General features: G+C 40.1%; 5 protein-coding genes across 5 annotated transcripts; all 5 read left to right on the top strand. All coding sequences in view use genetic code 12, as the record gives it.

Moving 5' to 3' along the window:
- Positions 1-62: 62 nt before the first annotated feature.
- Positions 63-3,977, top strand: HYU1 (5-oxoprolinase; the record flags this gene model as incomplete). Its single annotated transcript, XM_051817123.1, has 1 exon — positions 63-3,977. The coding sequence occupies one exon, from the start codon at positions 63-65 to the stop codon at positions 3,975-3,977; it is 3,915 nt and encodes a 1,304-aa protein (XP_051669575.1).
- A 285-nt stretch (positions 3,978-4,262) lies between these two features.
- DLD1 (Dld1p) lies at positions 4,263-7,660 on the top strand (the record flags this gene model as incomplete). The annotated part of the gene is made up of 2 exons (XM_051817122.1): positions 4,263-6,036; positions 6,312-7,660. 2 exons carry the CDS (start codon positions 4,263-4,265, stop codon positions 7,658-7,660), a joined length of 3,123 nt encoding a protein of 1,040 aa, XP_051669574.1.
- Positions 7,661-9,120: 1,460 nt separating this feature from the next.
- Positions 9,121-10,614, top strand: ALD5 (aldehyde dehydrogenase (NAD(P)(+)); the record flags this gene model as incomplete). Its single annotated transcript, XM_051817121.1, has 1 exon — positions 9,121-10,614. The coding sequence occupies one exon, from the start codon at positions 9,121-9,123 to the stop codon at positions 10,612-10,614; it is 1,494 nt and encodes a 497-aa protein (XP_051669573.1).
- Positions 10,615-10,892: 278 nt separating this feature from the next.
- BUB2 (Bub2p) lies at positions 10,893-11,849 on the top strand (the record flags this gene model as incomplete). The annotated part of the gene is made up of 1 exon (XM_051817120.1): positions 10,893-11,849. One exon carries the CDS (start codon positions 10,893-10,895, stop codon positions 11,847-11,849), a length of 957 nt encoding a protein of 318 aa, XP_051669572.1.
- An 830-nt stretch (positions 11,850-12,679) lies between these two features.
- Positions 12,680-14,314, top strand: CANMA_004805 (uncharacterized protein; the record flags this gene model as incomplete). Its single annotated transcript, XM_051817119.1, has 1 exon — positions 12,680-14,314. The coding sequence occupies one exon, from the start codon at positions 12,680-12,682 to the stop codon at positions 14,312-14,314; it is 1,635 nt and encodes a 544-aa protein (XP_051669571.1).
- Positions 14,315-14,338: the final 24 nt, after the last annotated feature.

Genomic DNA, 14,338 nt, shown 5'->3' with positions numbered 1-14,338 from the left:
CCTAAACCTTCAAACTTTTTCACCAGGGTAACAAAACTTTCCACAAGAAAGCACAACTCAACATGCCAGTCAAAGGTATTCAGATCGCCATTGATCGTGGTGGCACATTTTGTGATGTTATTGCAAAAATCCCGGGCCAGGATGACTACGTATTTAAGTTGCTATCAGTTGACCCTCAGAATTACAAGGATGCACCAACAGAAGGTATAAGGCGAGTGTTGGAGCATGTCAACAACGGTACAACAATACCTAAAACTGACAAGTTAAAATTGGATCAGATTCAAAGCATTAGAATGGGGACCACCGTGGCTACAAACGCACTACTTGAGAGGAAAGGAGCCAATGTGTTGTTAATCACCACTAAAGGGTTCAAGGATGTATTGGTGATTGGTAACCAGACAAGACCACATATATTTGATTTGACTGCTAAGAAGTTGGGTCATTTGTATAACCAAGTGCTTGAGATTGATGAGAGAGTTACAATTGAAAGTTTCTCTGAAGGTGGTGGCGATAAATTGCCAATTGATAAACTGCAACCTAATTTTGCTGAAGGAGTCACTGGCGATACAATTCGAATTATCAAAGAGCCTGATTACCAGCAAGTTGAGGCTGATTTGCGAGCCATTTTCAAAGAAGGTAAAGTCAAGGCAATTGCATTGTCATTACTTCATGCATATGCTTTCCCAAAACACGAAGCCGAGATTGCCAAGATTGCCCAAAATATTGGGTTTGAAGTATCAGTGTCTCATGAGTTGCAGCCAATGATTGGGTTCGTTAATAGAACCTCGTCAGCTGTTGCTGATGCATACTTGTCTCCAATCATTAATGAATACATCCAAAACTTTGGTGCTGGATTTGAAGGCGGTTTAGAGGCGTTTGGAAATAAGCTTTTATTCATGCAATCAAATGGTGGGTTATGTCCGTGGTACAAATTCACTGGGTTAAGAGCAATCTTGTCCGGTCCAGCAGGCGGTATGGTTGGATTTGGAGAAACTTGTTATGACGAAGTAACCAAGAGAGCCACGATTGGCTTTGATGCCGGAGGTACATCAACTGATGTATCTCGATACGATGGCCACTTTGAGCACATCTATGAAACTATAGTCAGTGAGATTAATTTGCAAACTCCTCAGTTGGACATATCGACAGTGGCTGCTGGTGGTGGGTCGATTTTGTTTTGGAAAAATGACTTGTTTGTTACTGGTCCCGAGTCTGCTGGATCTGACCCTGGACCAGCGTGCTACAGAAAAGGCGGACCGTTGACTGTTACCGATGCAAATTTGTACTTGGGAAGATTAGTTCCCGAACATTTTCCCAAGATATTTGGTCCCAATCAGGATCAAGGATTGGACTATGATATTGTGGATAAAAAATTTAAGGAGTTGACTCAACAAATCAACAAAGATCAAGCTGCCAAGGGTATCGAGTTAAGTCCGGTTGAAGTTGCCAGTGGGTTCTTAAAGGTTGCTGTTGAGTCCATGGCTAGACCTATTAGGAATTTGACCGAAGCCAAGGGACACGAGACGTCAAACCACAATTTGGCTTCTTTTGGTGGTTCAGGTGGGCAATTTGCCGTGTCATTGGCAAAGAATTTGGGCATCACCAATGTTGCAGTACACAAGTATTCCTCGTTGTTATCCGCTTATGGTATTCAACTTGCTGACATTGTCATTGAAAAACAATCACCAGCGTCCTTGACATATGCCAAGGAGAATTTGCCTGGTCTTGATGCAAAAATCGAGTTGCTTATTGCAGCAGCCAAGGAGGATTACAAGAAACAAAATTTGACTGATTTCAATACAAGGTTGGAAATCTTTTTAAATATGAGGTATGTCGGCAGTGATACCCACTTGTTGATTGCTACAAAAGTTGGCGATACCGATGCTGCTGATAAATTCATTAAGAGACACAAGCATGAGTTTGGCTTTAATTTGGATAGAAATGTATTAGTCAGTGATGTTGAAGTGATGCTAGTTGTTGAGTCTAATGACAAGGAAGTGCACAATCCATACAAAGAGGCCGCCAATTTGTCTTTAACTTTGGATGCACCCAAGGCACCGTTCAAGAAACCAGTGTATTTTGAAACATTTGGCTGGTTAGATGCTCCAGTGCACATTCTCACTGATTTGAAAATCGGTACACTCGTAAAAGGTCCTGCAATTATTATCGACAACACCCAAACGCTTATAATTGAGCCACGTTCTCAAGCAATAGTCCTAGCTCACCATGTGTTGATCGAAGTGGAGCAAGAAGAGAAGCCACAGTTGTCATCAACCACTGTTGACCCGATTCAGTTATCAGTGTTTGGCCACAGATTCATGTCGGTTGCTGAACAAATGGGGAGAACATTGCAACAAACGGCAATCTCCACCAACATTAAGGAGAGATTGGATTTCTCGTGTGCAATTTTTGATCACAATGGTGATTTAATTGCCAATGCACCACATATTCCTATCCATTTGGGCTCCATGTCGTATGCGGTCAAGGCCCAGATAAAGATATGGGAAGGTAAGTTGGAGCCTGGTGATGTACTTGTTTCCAACCATCCAATTGCTGGTGGGTCTCATTTGCCTGATATTACAGTTATCACGCCCGTCCTCAACGATAAGAACGAACCTGTTTTCTGGACAGCATCAAGGGGCCATCATGCAGATATTGGATCTATAGCAGCTGGATCGATGCCGCCAAATTCCAAAACCATATATGACGAAGGAGCAGCAGTAGTCACGCACAAGTTGTGTGTAAAGGGTAAATTTGATGAAGCAGGTATAACCAAGATATTGGTTGACGAACCAGCTAAACAACCCGGTGGATCAGGTACCAGGACATTGAGTGATAACATCTCTGACTTGAAAGCGCAAGTAGCTGCAAATTACAAAGGGATTGTTTTATTGCAACGGTTGGTTGACGATTTCACTTATGACGTTATCAAGTTGTACATGGGAGGCATTCAATCAACTGCCGAAGTTGCGGTTCGGAACTTGCTAAAATTGGCTTTCCAAAAGTTTGGATCGCATGAGTTGAAAGGAATCGATTATATTGATGACGGCACTCCTATCGCATTGACTGTAACTATCAATCCTGATACTGGATCGGCTTTGTTTGACTTTAGTGAAACAGGTGATGAGATATACGGTAATTTGAATGCACCAACAGCAATCTTGTATTCAGCGGTGCTATACGTCCTCAGATGTCTTATAAGTACCGATATCCCCTTGAATAATGGTTGTTTGAGACCGATTGAATTCAAAACAAGACAAGGCTCCTTAGTTGCTCCCTCTGATGATGCAGCTGTGGTGGGTGGTAATGTTGAAACGACGCAGAGAATTGTTGATGTGATGCTCAAGACTTTCCAGGCAGCAGCTGGCTCACAAGGTACTTGTAATAACTTTACTTTTGGAACTAATGATCAGGAAAATGGCGTTTGTTTTGGCTATTACGAGACAATTTGTGGTGGTGCTGGTGCTGGTCCTGACTGGGATGGTCAATCAGTAGTTCAATGTCACACGACTAATACGCGAATGACGGATTCTGAAATATTTGAAAAGAGGTATCCGGTATTGCTTCATGAGTACTCGGTTCGTCTTGGATCAGGAGGTGACGGGTTACATAAGGGTGGTGATGGTGTGATTCGGGATATTGAATTTTTGTACCCATTGGAAGTTTCCTGCTTAATGGAAAGACGATCATTAGCACCTTACGGGTTGCATGGAGGAGGTGAAGGTGCTAGAGGAATCAACAAGTGGGTCTACAAGTCTCCAACTGGAGAGTACAAGAGTAAATCTTTGGGTGGCAAGTGTACCGTTAAAGTTAGTAAAGGCGATAGAATTATTATCAGCACGCCCGGTGGAGGTGGATATGGCCATGTTGACGCAAAGGCCAAGTCTAATGATATCCATTATCCTATCAAGAGTACCACACCCTCGAGGTTGACAGGATCTGTTGGCATGCGAGACCATATTCAAGCAACGAATTAAAAGAGAAATCGTAAAATGTTTATACTATGTATCTATGTATGTGAGCTATAAGCAATGAACAATTTAACTCAATTGATTGGCTATTAGGGTGTAAGAGCGGTTACAGCATAGCTCTTGGTGAGCTTGCGTTGATGAATTACTGAAGATGGGAATCATCATTCCAATTTTGTGACATATCTTAGCGCGCCACACCTTCTGGATAATAAGTCGACTTTTGAAAAAATTATCTTTCTGGCCAAACCTAGTCTCCTTTTTGGAAAGAAGTGATAGCTATACACAACTGCTATGTTCAACATTGGACGAAAGAGAATTACAGGCATAGCTAAAGGTTCTTTGAGACATAATAGCAACTTTACGCCGAAAGCACCACCACAAACAAGAATATTCAATTATGCAGCACTTGCAGTAGGGTCGTTAGGTGCTGGATATTTCGTGGGACAATATTTCAGTAACCCCATTGAAAAGAAAAAGCAAAAGAATACTGCTGCATTTCTCAAGGCAGATAATGAGGATGCTTCCACCGCCCCACTTTCATCATTAGAACCCCCCGTCTATGCCGATGAACAAAAATTTAAAGAAGGGTTATCGAGAATAATTGAAATTGTCGGCAAAGACCATGCTCTGTTTGATCCCGACGTTCTTGCTTCACACAACGACTCCTTCTATTCAACGCATCATCCTCCTCAACCCGATAAACAAAAGCCCAATGTTGTCATAACACCAACTTCAACCGAACAAGTGTCGCAAATTATGAAAATCGCCCACGAATATCGACTCCCTGTTGTTGCCAGTTCCGGATTGACTTCACTTGAAGGACAAAACATCCACACGAGGGGTCCCTTCAGTATATCGCTCTCATTTGCGGAAATGAATAAGGTTCTTGCTTTCCATCCCGATGATTTGGATATTGTTGTTCAGCCTGGTGTTGGATGGGTTGATTTGGCCGATTTTTTAAACGATGATCCAAAGGGTAAAGATTTGTTATTTGGACCTGATCCAGGAATTGGTGCCAATATTGGAGGAATGGTGGGTACTAGTGCTTCAGGCACCAATGCTTTTCGGTATGGTACAATGAAGGAAAATGTCGTCAATTTAACTGTAGTGTTAGCTGATGGAACAATTATCAGGACGAGACAAAGACCTAGAAAATCAAGTGCTGGATACGACTTGACGAGGTTTTTCATTGGCACCGAAGGAACAGCCGGTATCATCACCGAGATTACATTAAAGTTGCATGTGCGCCCCAAAGTTGAGCTTATTACTACTGCAGCATTCCCAACTATAAAAGATGCTGCAGCTGCAGTCCAGACGATTATTGGAAGAGGAATCCAGCCAAATGCAATGGAGCTTTTGAATGAGACAATGATGTCTTTTGTTAACGAGTCTGCAGATGGTGAACATCGATTGGAAAAGCCTACATTGTTTTTCAAGTTGGGTGGTCCTACAACTAAAACTGTTCTTGAGCAATCTCAAGTAGTTGAAGAAATAGCTAACGAAAATGGTGCAATCAAAGTTGAACGTAGTGAAAATGCCGAACAGAATGCCGAGTTGTGGGCAGCAAGAAGAAATGGACTTTGGTCGACGTTCCAGGCAGGCTCTAGCCGTCTTTCTAATCCCAATGATGTCCAAATATGGACCACTGACGTTGCTGTACCCGTATCGAACCTATCTGAGGCTATTGGCCAGATAAATGATGACTTGATTAATGCCGGCTTCGACGGCAAATTTTCCGTGTTGGGCCACATTGGTGATGGAAATTGCCATTTTCTCATTATCTACAATTCACCAGATTATGGCAAAGTTCACGAAGCGGTCGACCGTATGGTTGCACGTGCATTACAACTCGAGGGTACATGTACTGGTGAACATGGTGTTGGAGTTGGTAAAAGAAAATACCTCTCTGAGGAATTGAGTGAATCAACTATTGATACAATGAGGAAATTGAAATTGGCATTGGATCCAAGAAGAATATTGAATCCAGATAAGGTATTCAAAATTGATCCAAATGATGATTTGGATGAACAGTTGAATGCTGGCCATGTTATTGAAAAACATGAGTGTATGCATAACCATTAAATAGATGTTTGTATAGAGTAGATGGGTGTTGTAAAAATGGATAAGTTTTTGTGATAAAAGATGTACTCTTCTCGCTTTGTTAAAAAATAAAAATGTGTTTCCAAACACAATTGATTTCCTCACTTTGTATATATGGTGGTGCTATGGGCAAACAGTTGTGGTTCAAAGGGCCAGTATGTGGTACCGATAACTGTCGATCACGACTATATAGAAACCGAGATGGGTTAACGATATGTCAATATGGGCATGTCCTTGAAGGTGCAATTGAGTATAATGATGATCAAGATCAACAACCAGTGCAAACACGACGATTAAACGTTGTTGCCGTTGATGAGCGAGGTAACTTTGCCAGTCAGTCAAGCCAGAGGGTGACAAGGAAACATAAGTTGGACAAGTTAACTGGTGATGATGCATTGCCTATATATTATCGATGTTTGCAAATAATATTGAAAGCTCAATTGGACGCAATTGTCAAGATTTATTTCAGTGATGGGGTCAAATCGGCTTTGACTAGCATTGTTAAAACTTACTGGTGTAGGGCATTGGAGCACTACTACAGGCTAAATGGCCATGTGAATGATCAAAATGGAACCGATAACCAAAAGAGTTCTTTAGATGTGTTGGATTTGGTGTGTCTTATTTATATGGCAGGTTTGGAGTTACGAGCCCATCCATTCTATCTTAGTGATGTTGTTGAGTGTATCACGTTGGACAAAGTGCCATATTTCAAGACATATAATCTACTACCGACTGAAGAGTTGGAGAAATTGCATGGTTCATATCATGGTCGGTTACAAGCTCATCAAGCACCTGGTGAAGGACAGATACTACGACGTATTTTTTACTTAAACTCGGTCGTGTTGGATCATGATTTGCAAGTACCATCGAGCTGCTATTTCCCATTCATTTTTGATATGCTATCCAACACTTTATTTCTTCCAAATGCGCCGGACTTGTTTATGTTGGTGTACTATTTTCTCAATCTTTGCAAAAAGGCCACTTTCGAGGTTCCAAAAAACCTTAAATCTGCTACTAAGCTTGCAGAATGTTTTCCTGAGGTGTATTTGGTCCTGGTGGCCATATACATTATCAAGTTACATTTTGAATTTGGTGAGCCAAAGTTCCAACTCGCAGTTTGGTTGAAGCAGGTCAAAACATACAACATGGAATATGAATATAATAACGAAGTATGTGATGGCTCGTTACTTAATTGGTCTGAAGATAAAACTGAACGATATTGCAATTGGGTGTATAATCACTTGATGCCAGAGAAGTATAGGGTTAAAGATGGGAATTCCGATGACGGCGATCTATCAATTATGGAAAAGAGGCTATTCCAAATCTTCACTTTGGAAGGGATGGATCAAGATTTGGGCAAAGTGGAGCAGGTGGTGGAAGATAAAGAAACTGTCACACGTAAATTTGCCACTCTCAAGCGCATTTTGGATGCTGGAATGGACAACCCCGATGGAAGGATTGCAGATTACAATGAAATGGATAAGTTTTTGTTCACCTTATTGAGCAAGACACTAAATCTACAGAGTGATGAGTTAGTAAGGATCTACGATAATACCTCCAAACAGTTTCGAAAGGTACATCGTAACTAAGAAAAGATGCGGTATATATAGCACCCAATGCATTTTATCTCAAAGCAATATTCTCTTAATCCCAATGAATTATTATAAACGTGTAGTGACGGTCCATTTCAATCTAAAAAAGCTGTTTCTCACACAAAATTCAAGTGCATATCTTCTTGTAAAATAAAGGTGGGGGGGGAAGAAGGCATTGCAGGACTTTTAACATCCCCAGATCCGAAATAAACCACCACTTGGGCCCCATAGAGTTTAGTCAGGAGACACACCCACTTACTTACCCAACAACAACAATAGACTGCTACCCATGTTCCATTGTGTTATAAATGAGCCCCTTTCTGTGGTGGTGCTCTTAGTGGTGGTGGTGTAGATACTCAATCGACACAAACCCAGACAAAAACAACTCCGAGAATTTCCCAAAAGAAAAAAAGAAAAGACAAACTTTCCTAGGCGTTGTACCAATAAGGAAAGTAATTGCGCAAACTAAAAAAAGAGGAATACCAACAGATAAAAGTAAGACACACGATTTGAAGAAGAAATAAGAGTTTCAGAAAAAGGACCAATATTGAAATTGGTGTGGAGCATTTGCTTGTTCTACAAAGATAGTCACGATGCAGTTTCTTTCTCCATAATCCTTTAATCCGAGTCAGAGACAATAGATGATGGGGGAACGTTTGCAGTCATTTTAGTCAATTTTCGTTTCTTTTAGTTAAGCCTTTAATTACCTTTATCAATGGGGGATCACACCCACTTTAGATTGAACCACCCCAAGATATATACACAGACTTTAGTCGACTTTTGTGGGGTGTGCCTTTAATCCGTGCAATCCATCGTTGGCCAATACATGTAGAGAGTTAAAACAATCATCGATTATCTTGTGACACAAAATAATACATATTGCATTGTTCGTCGTGGATAGTTGCGGTTATGATTTACTGGACGAGGACGAGGGTTAATCACCAGTTAAAATCACGTAGTGGTTCTAAAAGTGGTTATCAAAGTGGTTATTACGTCACTCATGATGCCCTTTAAGTAGATGACCAAAAGGTCAAGACATTAAAAAAAAAAAATACATAGGTCGTGTCAGATCAAGCTTTAATAATAGAGGGTATTTAGAGGGGTTTGTTAGTGTATTTTTTTTTGCTGTCAGTAAAATGATGTGTGCTATATACAGGAGTTAAAGAAACATGATTTGAATTTACGTGTTAAGCCAAAAAAAAAGAAAAGAAAATAAAACCCCACAAAAGTCTCGCATACTATTTGTAAGATTTAAACTGACTCCGAAAACTTGCCATTTTTCCTTAATTTTTCAAACACAATCTCAATATAAATACCCAACAAATTTTCCCTAAATTTTTTTTAGAATAACAGACAATTGATCTACCCTTTCTTCTTTTCATTTTGTCAATTGACTATAGTCAGAAAGATACAAACAGAAGAAAACAAAACTATATTAACGCATATATATTTTTACAATGGGTGGCGATTTACCTTTAGAAATTGAAGTCAAGATTCCAACTGGAAAGACTTACAAACAACCAACTGGTTTGTTCATCAACAATGAATTTGTTTACCCAAAACAAAAGAGAACTTTTGAGGTTATCTCTCCTGTCAATGAGGAAGTAGTAGCCAGTGTTTATGAAGCTTTAGAAGAAGATGTCGACGCTGCCGTTGATGCTGCTACTGCTGCTTACCAAACATGGTCTACCTGTGCTCCTGAAGTTAGAGCAGCAGTATTGTACAAAGTTGCTGAATTGGTTGACAAGAATGCCGAAATTTTGGCTGAAATTGAAACTTTGGACAATGGTAAATCCATTTCCAACGCCAAGGGTGATGTTCAATTGGTTGCCAACTACTTCAGATCGTGTGCCGGGTGGTGTGACAAGATTTTGGGTAGTGTCATTAACACTGGTGGTACCCACTTTAACTACACCGAAAGAGTTCCATTAATTTGTGGTCAAATTATTCCATGGAATTTCCCTCTTTTGATGTTGTCATGGAAGTTGGGTCCAGTCTTGGCCAGTGGTTCAACAACTGTCTTGAAGACTGCTGAACAAACACCATTGTCAGGTTTGTTTTTCGCCAAATTGTTGGCTGAAGCTGGTTTGCCAAAAGGTGTTGTCAATATTATCTCCGGTTTCGGTAAGACTGCTGGTGCTGCTATTGCCAGCCACATGAAGTTGGATAAGGTTGCATTTACTGGGTCTACTCTTGTTGGTAAGACAATCATGAAGGCTGCAGCTGATTCTAACTTGAAGAAGGTTACCTTGGAATTGGGAGGTAAGTCTCCAAATATCGTGTTTGACGATGCTGATGTTGACAATACAATCAAAAACATTGTCGCTGGTATTTTCTACAACTCTGGTGAGGTATGTTGTGCTGGTTCACGTGTCTTGATTCAATCTGGAGTTTATGACGAAGTTGTCAAGAAGTTGAAGGAAGCTGCAGAATCAATTCAATGCGGTGATCCATTTGACCCAAAGACTTTTATGGGAGCCCAAGTTTCCGAAGTTCAGTTGTCAAAGATTTTACAATATATTGAGTCAGGTAAGGAACAAGGCGCCAAGATTATCACTGGTGGTACCAGAGGGGATGGAAAAGGTTACTTTGTCAAACCAACTATCTTTGGCGATGTTGCTGGTCACATGAAGATTGTCAAGGAGGAAATTTTCGGTCCTGTTGTCACGTTGATTAAGTTTGATACTATTGATGAGGCAATTGAATTGGCCAACAATACTGAATATGGGTTAGCCGCTGGTGTGCACTCGAGAGACGTTAACAAATGTATCTACGTCTCAAGCAAGATCAAGGCTGGTACTATCTGGGTTAACACTTATAACGATTTCCATCCAATGGTTCCATTTGGTGGTTTCAGTGCTTCTGGTATTGGTAGAGAAATGGGTGAAGAAGTGTTCCACGAATACACTCAAACTAAAGCAGTCAGAATCAGATTGAACACTAAGTTTTAAAACTATTAAATACACGAACTATATAGTTGTTTCAAAATAAAATATTTAAGAGTTGCAGAGTGTGTTTGTAGTTTATGAAAGCGCAATGGCTGAAGCATCCAAGTCCAAGATTCCCCATCTGTATGTGGCACTTAGACTAGCGCTTCTCCAGCTTCGAAAATGTGCTGGCCCAAAGTCTAGTAGTATTTGTGGTAGCTCCTGGATCATAACTTCAAAAAAATGTAAACAATCGAAATTTCCATTCTCCCCAGAGTTATTCCTAAGTTATTTTTTAAAACATGGCGCAAGGAAAGGAGGACGAGATTAAAGGAAGAAGGAAGGATTCTATTGAATTATTTATTGGGAGCTCACAATTATTCTTAGAAAATGGATTGTCGCAACTACGATATATGATCTTAACTGAAGGACTCTCAATTCCTGACGGCTACGATCAATGTCCTTACAGATGCTACGTGTGGTCAATTTTAAGTCGAACCCAAACCTTCTCCACTAATCACTACTTGCAATTACTATCAGAGCTGGAGAGCAGTTTAAGCAAAGAACTAAGAGCAAAGATTAAAGGTGACACCTTTCGCACATTAATGAATGATCAGAAATTCCATCAAAAGGTGAGTGAAGAACTGTTGATACGAATATTATCCTGCATTGCTGTGACCAATGATGTGGGGTACGTTCAAGGCCTAAATGTATTGCTCGCTCCCATAGCCTACTGTTGCCACAGAAGCGAACCACAAGCATTTGCCATACTCCACACGATAATCACCTACCATATTCCACTATATATTACGCCCAATTTGGAAGGTGTTCATACTGGACTCAATCTAGTTGAAGTCGTTCTTAAAATGATAGATCCTGTTTTAAGTGAGGCCCTTGATTCGAAATTCTTGAAACCAGAGATTTACGCATTTCCCTCGGTGCTTACATTAAGTGCCTGCACACCGCCATTAAATGCAGTACTCAAATTGTGGGATTTCCTTTTCGCTTATGGATTCCATATGAATATTTTGTTTATTGTGGCTCAATTGATTATAAATCGATCACAAATACTTGAATCGGAACAGCCAATGAAAGTATTGAGGAATTTTCCCAGTTTGGAAGCCAATGAGATTATCAAGTTGAGTTTGAGTTTTATTCCTGAGTTACCAAAACCGCTTTTTGACTTGATTGTCAGGCATGGCCATGATAAATCTGTACCGAAGAAATTGAAAGCGTTTTTAGCTAACGCTGATGTTTGAATGAAATCTCAAAAAAGGACCTTCTCCACCTTCAAAGTTTTACTTATCCCTTGTCTGGGTAAGAAATCCTTAGCGGGTTTAAAAGTTTATGTATCAAGTTAAACAACCCCGCCATTGTAATTTATTATCGAGGCAAGCTCTCGTATTACCAAGCAGATGTTTTTTAAAAGTACAGACGTGATGTAAAATTTTGAGAAACTTATGCCAAGAGATGCTATTATAGGACAATATTATTTTTATAAAAATAGGTTCGACAAAATTCATCTCGGTCGAGAAAACACATTATTGTTAAGGCTTTGAATAAAACTATCCTATTTTGGTTAATATAAGTCATCCCCAAGCTGGAAGCATGGCCCCCGCACTTTTTGGGAGCAAGTCAAACTACAAAGTAATTGCGCCTCTCAGTACCAAGTCATAGTGTAAATTTCTTGAAGATACAAAACAAATTATCCAAGACATGTTGCATTCGTTAATCGACAACTGAATAATCTTAATTTAATATAAAGCTAAGCTTTGCGGATTCTTAAAGCTTTTCGACTGCTGTTTGCTTATATTTTGGTTTTCTTTTTGGTTCAAATCAGTGATGAAGTGTATGCCCAGAAAATGATCAAAGAATGTGAAATATAATATTCTGCTAATAAAATGTCGAAAACAGCACTTCTTTTATTCCATAATTCCGGTTATAATAATTGCAAAGTATCTTTTGGAAGACAATTTTGCCATTTTTTGAGACTCTTATTCCGGCTTACTGTTCCAGAATTTTTATAAATGCAATGTGAATTGATTTAGTTTTAGAACTTGCTGAATGATTTTTGCATTGAGGAGTAATCATGAAAGCCGACAGCATTGGGCACGGACTTCGACACATCAGCTCGGTTGCATCAGAAGTTAGAGTCGTTGATCCAAAACACAATGGGGGTGATGTTGATTTGTTGCACCAGATTGGGTACAAGCAAGAATTAAGACGCCACTACACTGTGATTCAAGTATTTGGCATTGCATTTTCTATTATGGGATTGTTACCCAGTATCTCATCTGTTCTAGGAATTGGATTAGCTTCTGGTCCTGCTGGTCTAGTATGGGGATGGTTTATTGCCAGTTGTTTTATTTTCAGTGTGGGTACATCAATGTCTTTTTTAGGTAGTGCTATTCCCACCAGTGGAGGTTTGTATTACTATAGTAACTACTATTGCCCTGACTACATCCGAGTTCCGTTGAGTTATTTAATTGCTTGTTCAAACTCACTAGGGTTATTGGGTGGACTATGCAGTATCAGTTATGGCTTTGCGGTGGAAGTATTATCAGCTGTGTCAATTTCACGAGACAACACTTTTGAAATCACCAACTTCAAGTGCTATGGTATTTTCTGTGCTTGTGTGGCACTGAATATTATCATATCCTGTTTGACAACAGGACATGCTGCCAAGTTTCAAACATTGTCCATTATAGTCAATATGTTCTTGGTAGTTCTTTTTCTCATTGCAGTACCAATTGGGTTTTCAAGAAACAATAGCTTCAACTCAGCAAGATACATATTCACCAACTTTGAGAATGCAAGAGATTGGCCCACTGGGTGGAGCACAATCATGTCCTTTCAAACTGCAATATGGACGATTGGGGCGTTTGATTCGGTAATTCATTGCTCCGAAGAAGCATTGAATGCTCAAAGGTCAATTCCATACGGTATTTTAGGATCCATTGGTGCTTGTTGGTGGTTCGGATGGTTTATCATGATTGTCTGCGCAGCTTGCATCAAGGATAGTAATACCGCTCGTGTCCTTTCATCAGAAACAGGCTCACCAATGGCTCAAATAATTCTCGATGCTTTGGGGAAAAGATGGGCCGTCGCATTCATGGCAATGATAGCGGTGGGACAGTACTGTATGGCTATTTCAATCATGATTGCCTTATCTAGACAAGTATGGTCCTTCGCTAGGGACGATGGATTGCCTGTGGTGTACAAATATGTCAAGTATATTGATCCCAAAATCAAAGTTCCTGTTAGGGCCACAATTTTTGCGGGGTGCTTGGGGTTGGTTATGGGATTGTTAGTTACGATTCCAGGAACAGCCGGTGCCAATGCTTTGTTTTCACTTTGTATTACTTCCAATGGTCTCTCATGGGGTACACCAGTGTTGCTTGTGACATTAGCATACGGAAGGGGCAAATTCATCTCGGGACCATTTTATTTTGGACTGACATGGAGTACTGTTGTCAATGTAATTACAATCTGTTGGTTATGTTTTGCCATCGTAATGAGTATGTTTCCAGACTCAACACGGGTCACCAAGGACACAATGAATTATACTGTTGCTGTAAATGCTGGAGTCTGGATTCTATCGTTGACGTATTATTTTGCGTGGGGTTATAGGTCGTATTCTGGCCCAAAGTCCAACCTTGATGATTCTGATTCCGAGATTTCGAGTGTTAGAAATGTCGATGATGTTTTAATGGAAAAGAACTAAACTAGGTGGAGATTGATTTTGTGG

Source organism: Candida margitis (genome assembly GCF_024628925.1).
Source record: "Candida margitis strain CBS 14175 chromosome Unknown scaffold1, whole genome shotgun sequence".
NCBI lineage: Eukaryota > Fungi > Ascomycota > Pichiomycetes > Serinales > Debaryomycetaceae > Lodderomyces > Lodderomyces margitis.
The sequence above is the reverse complement of the archived record's forward strand: the minus strand, read 5'-3'. Positions and strand labels throughout refer to the sequence as shown.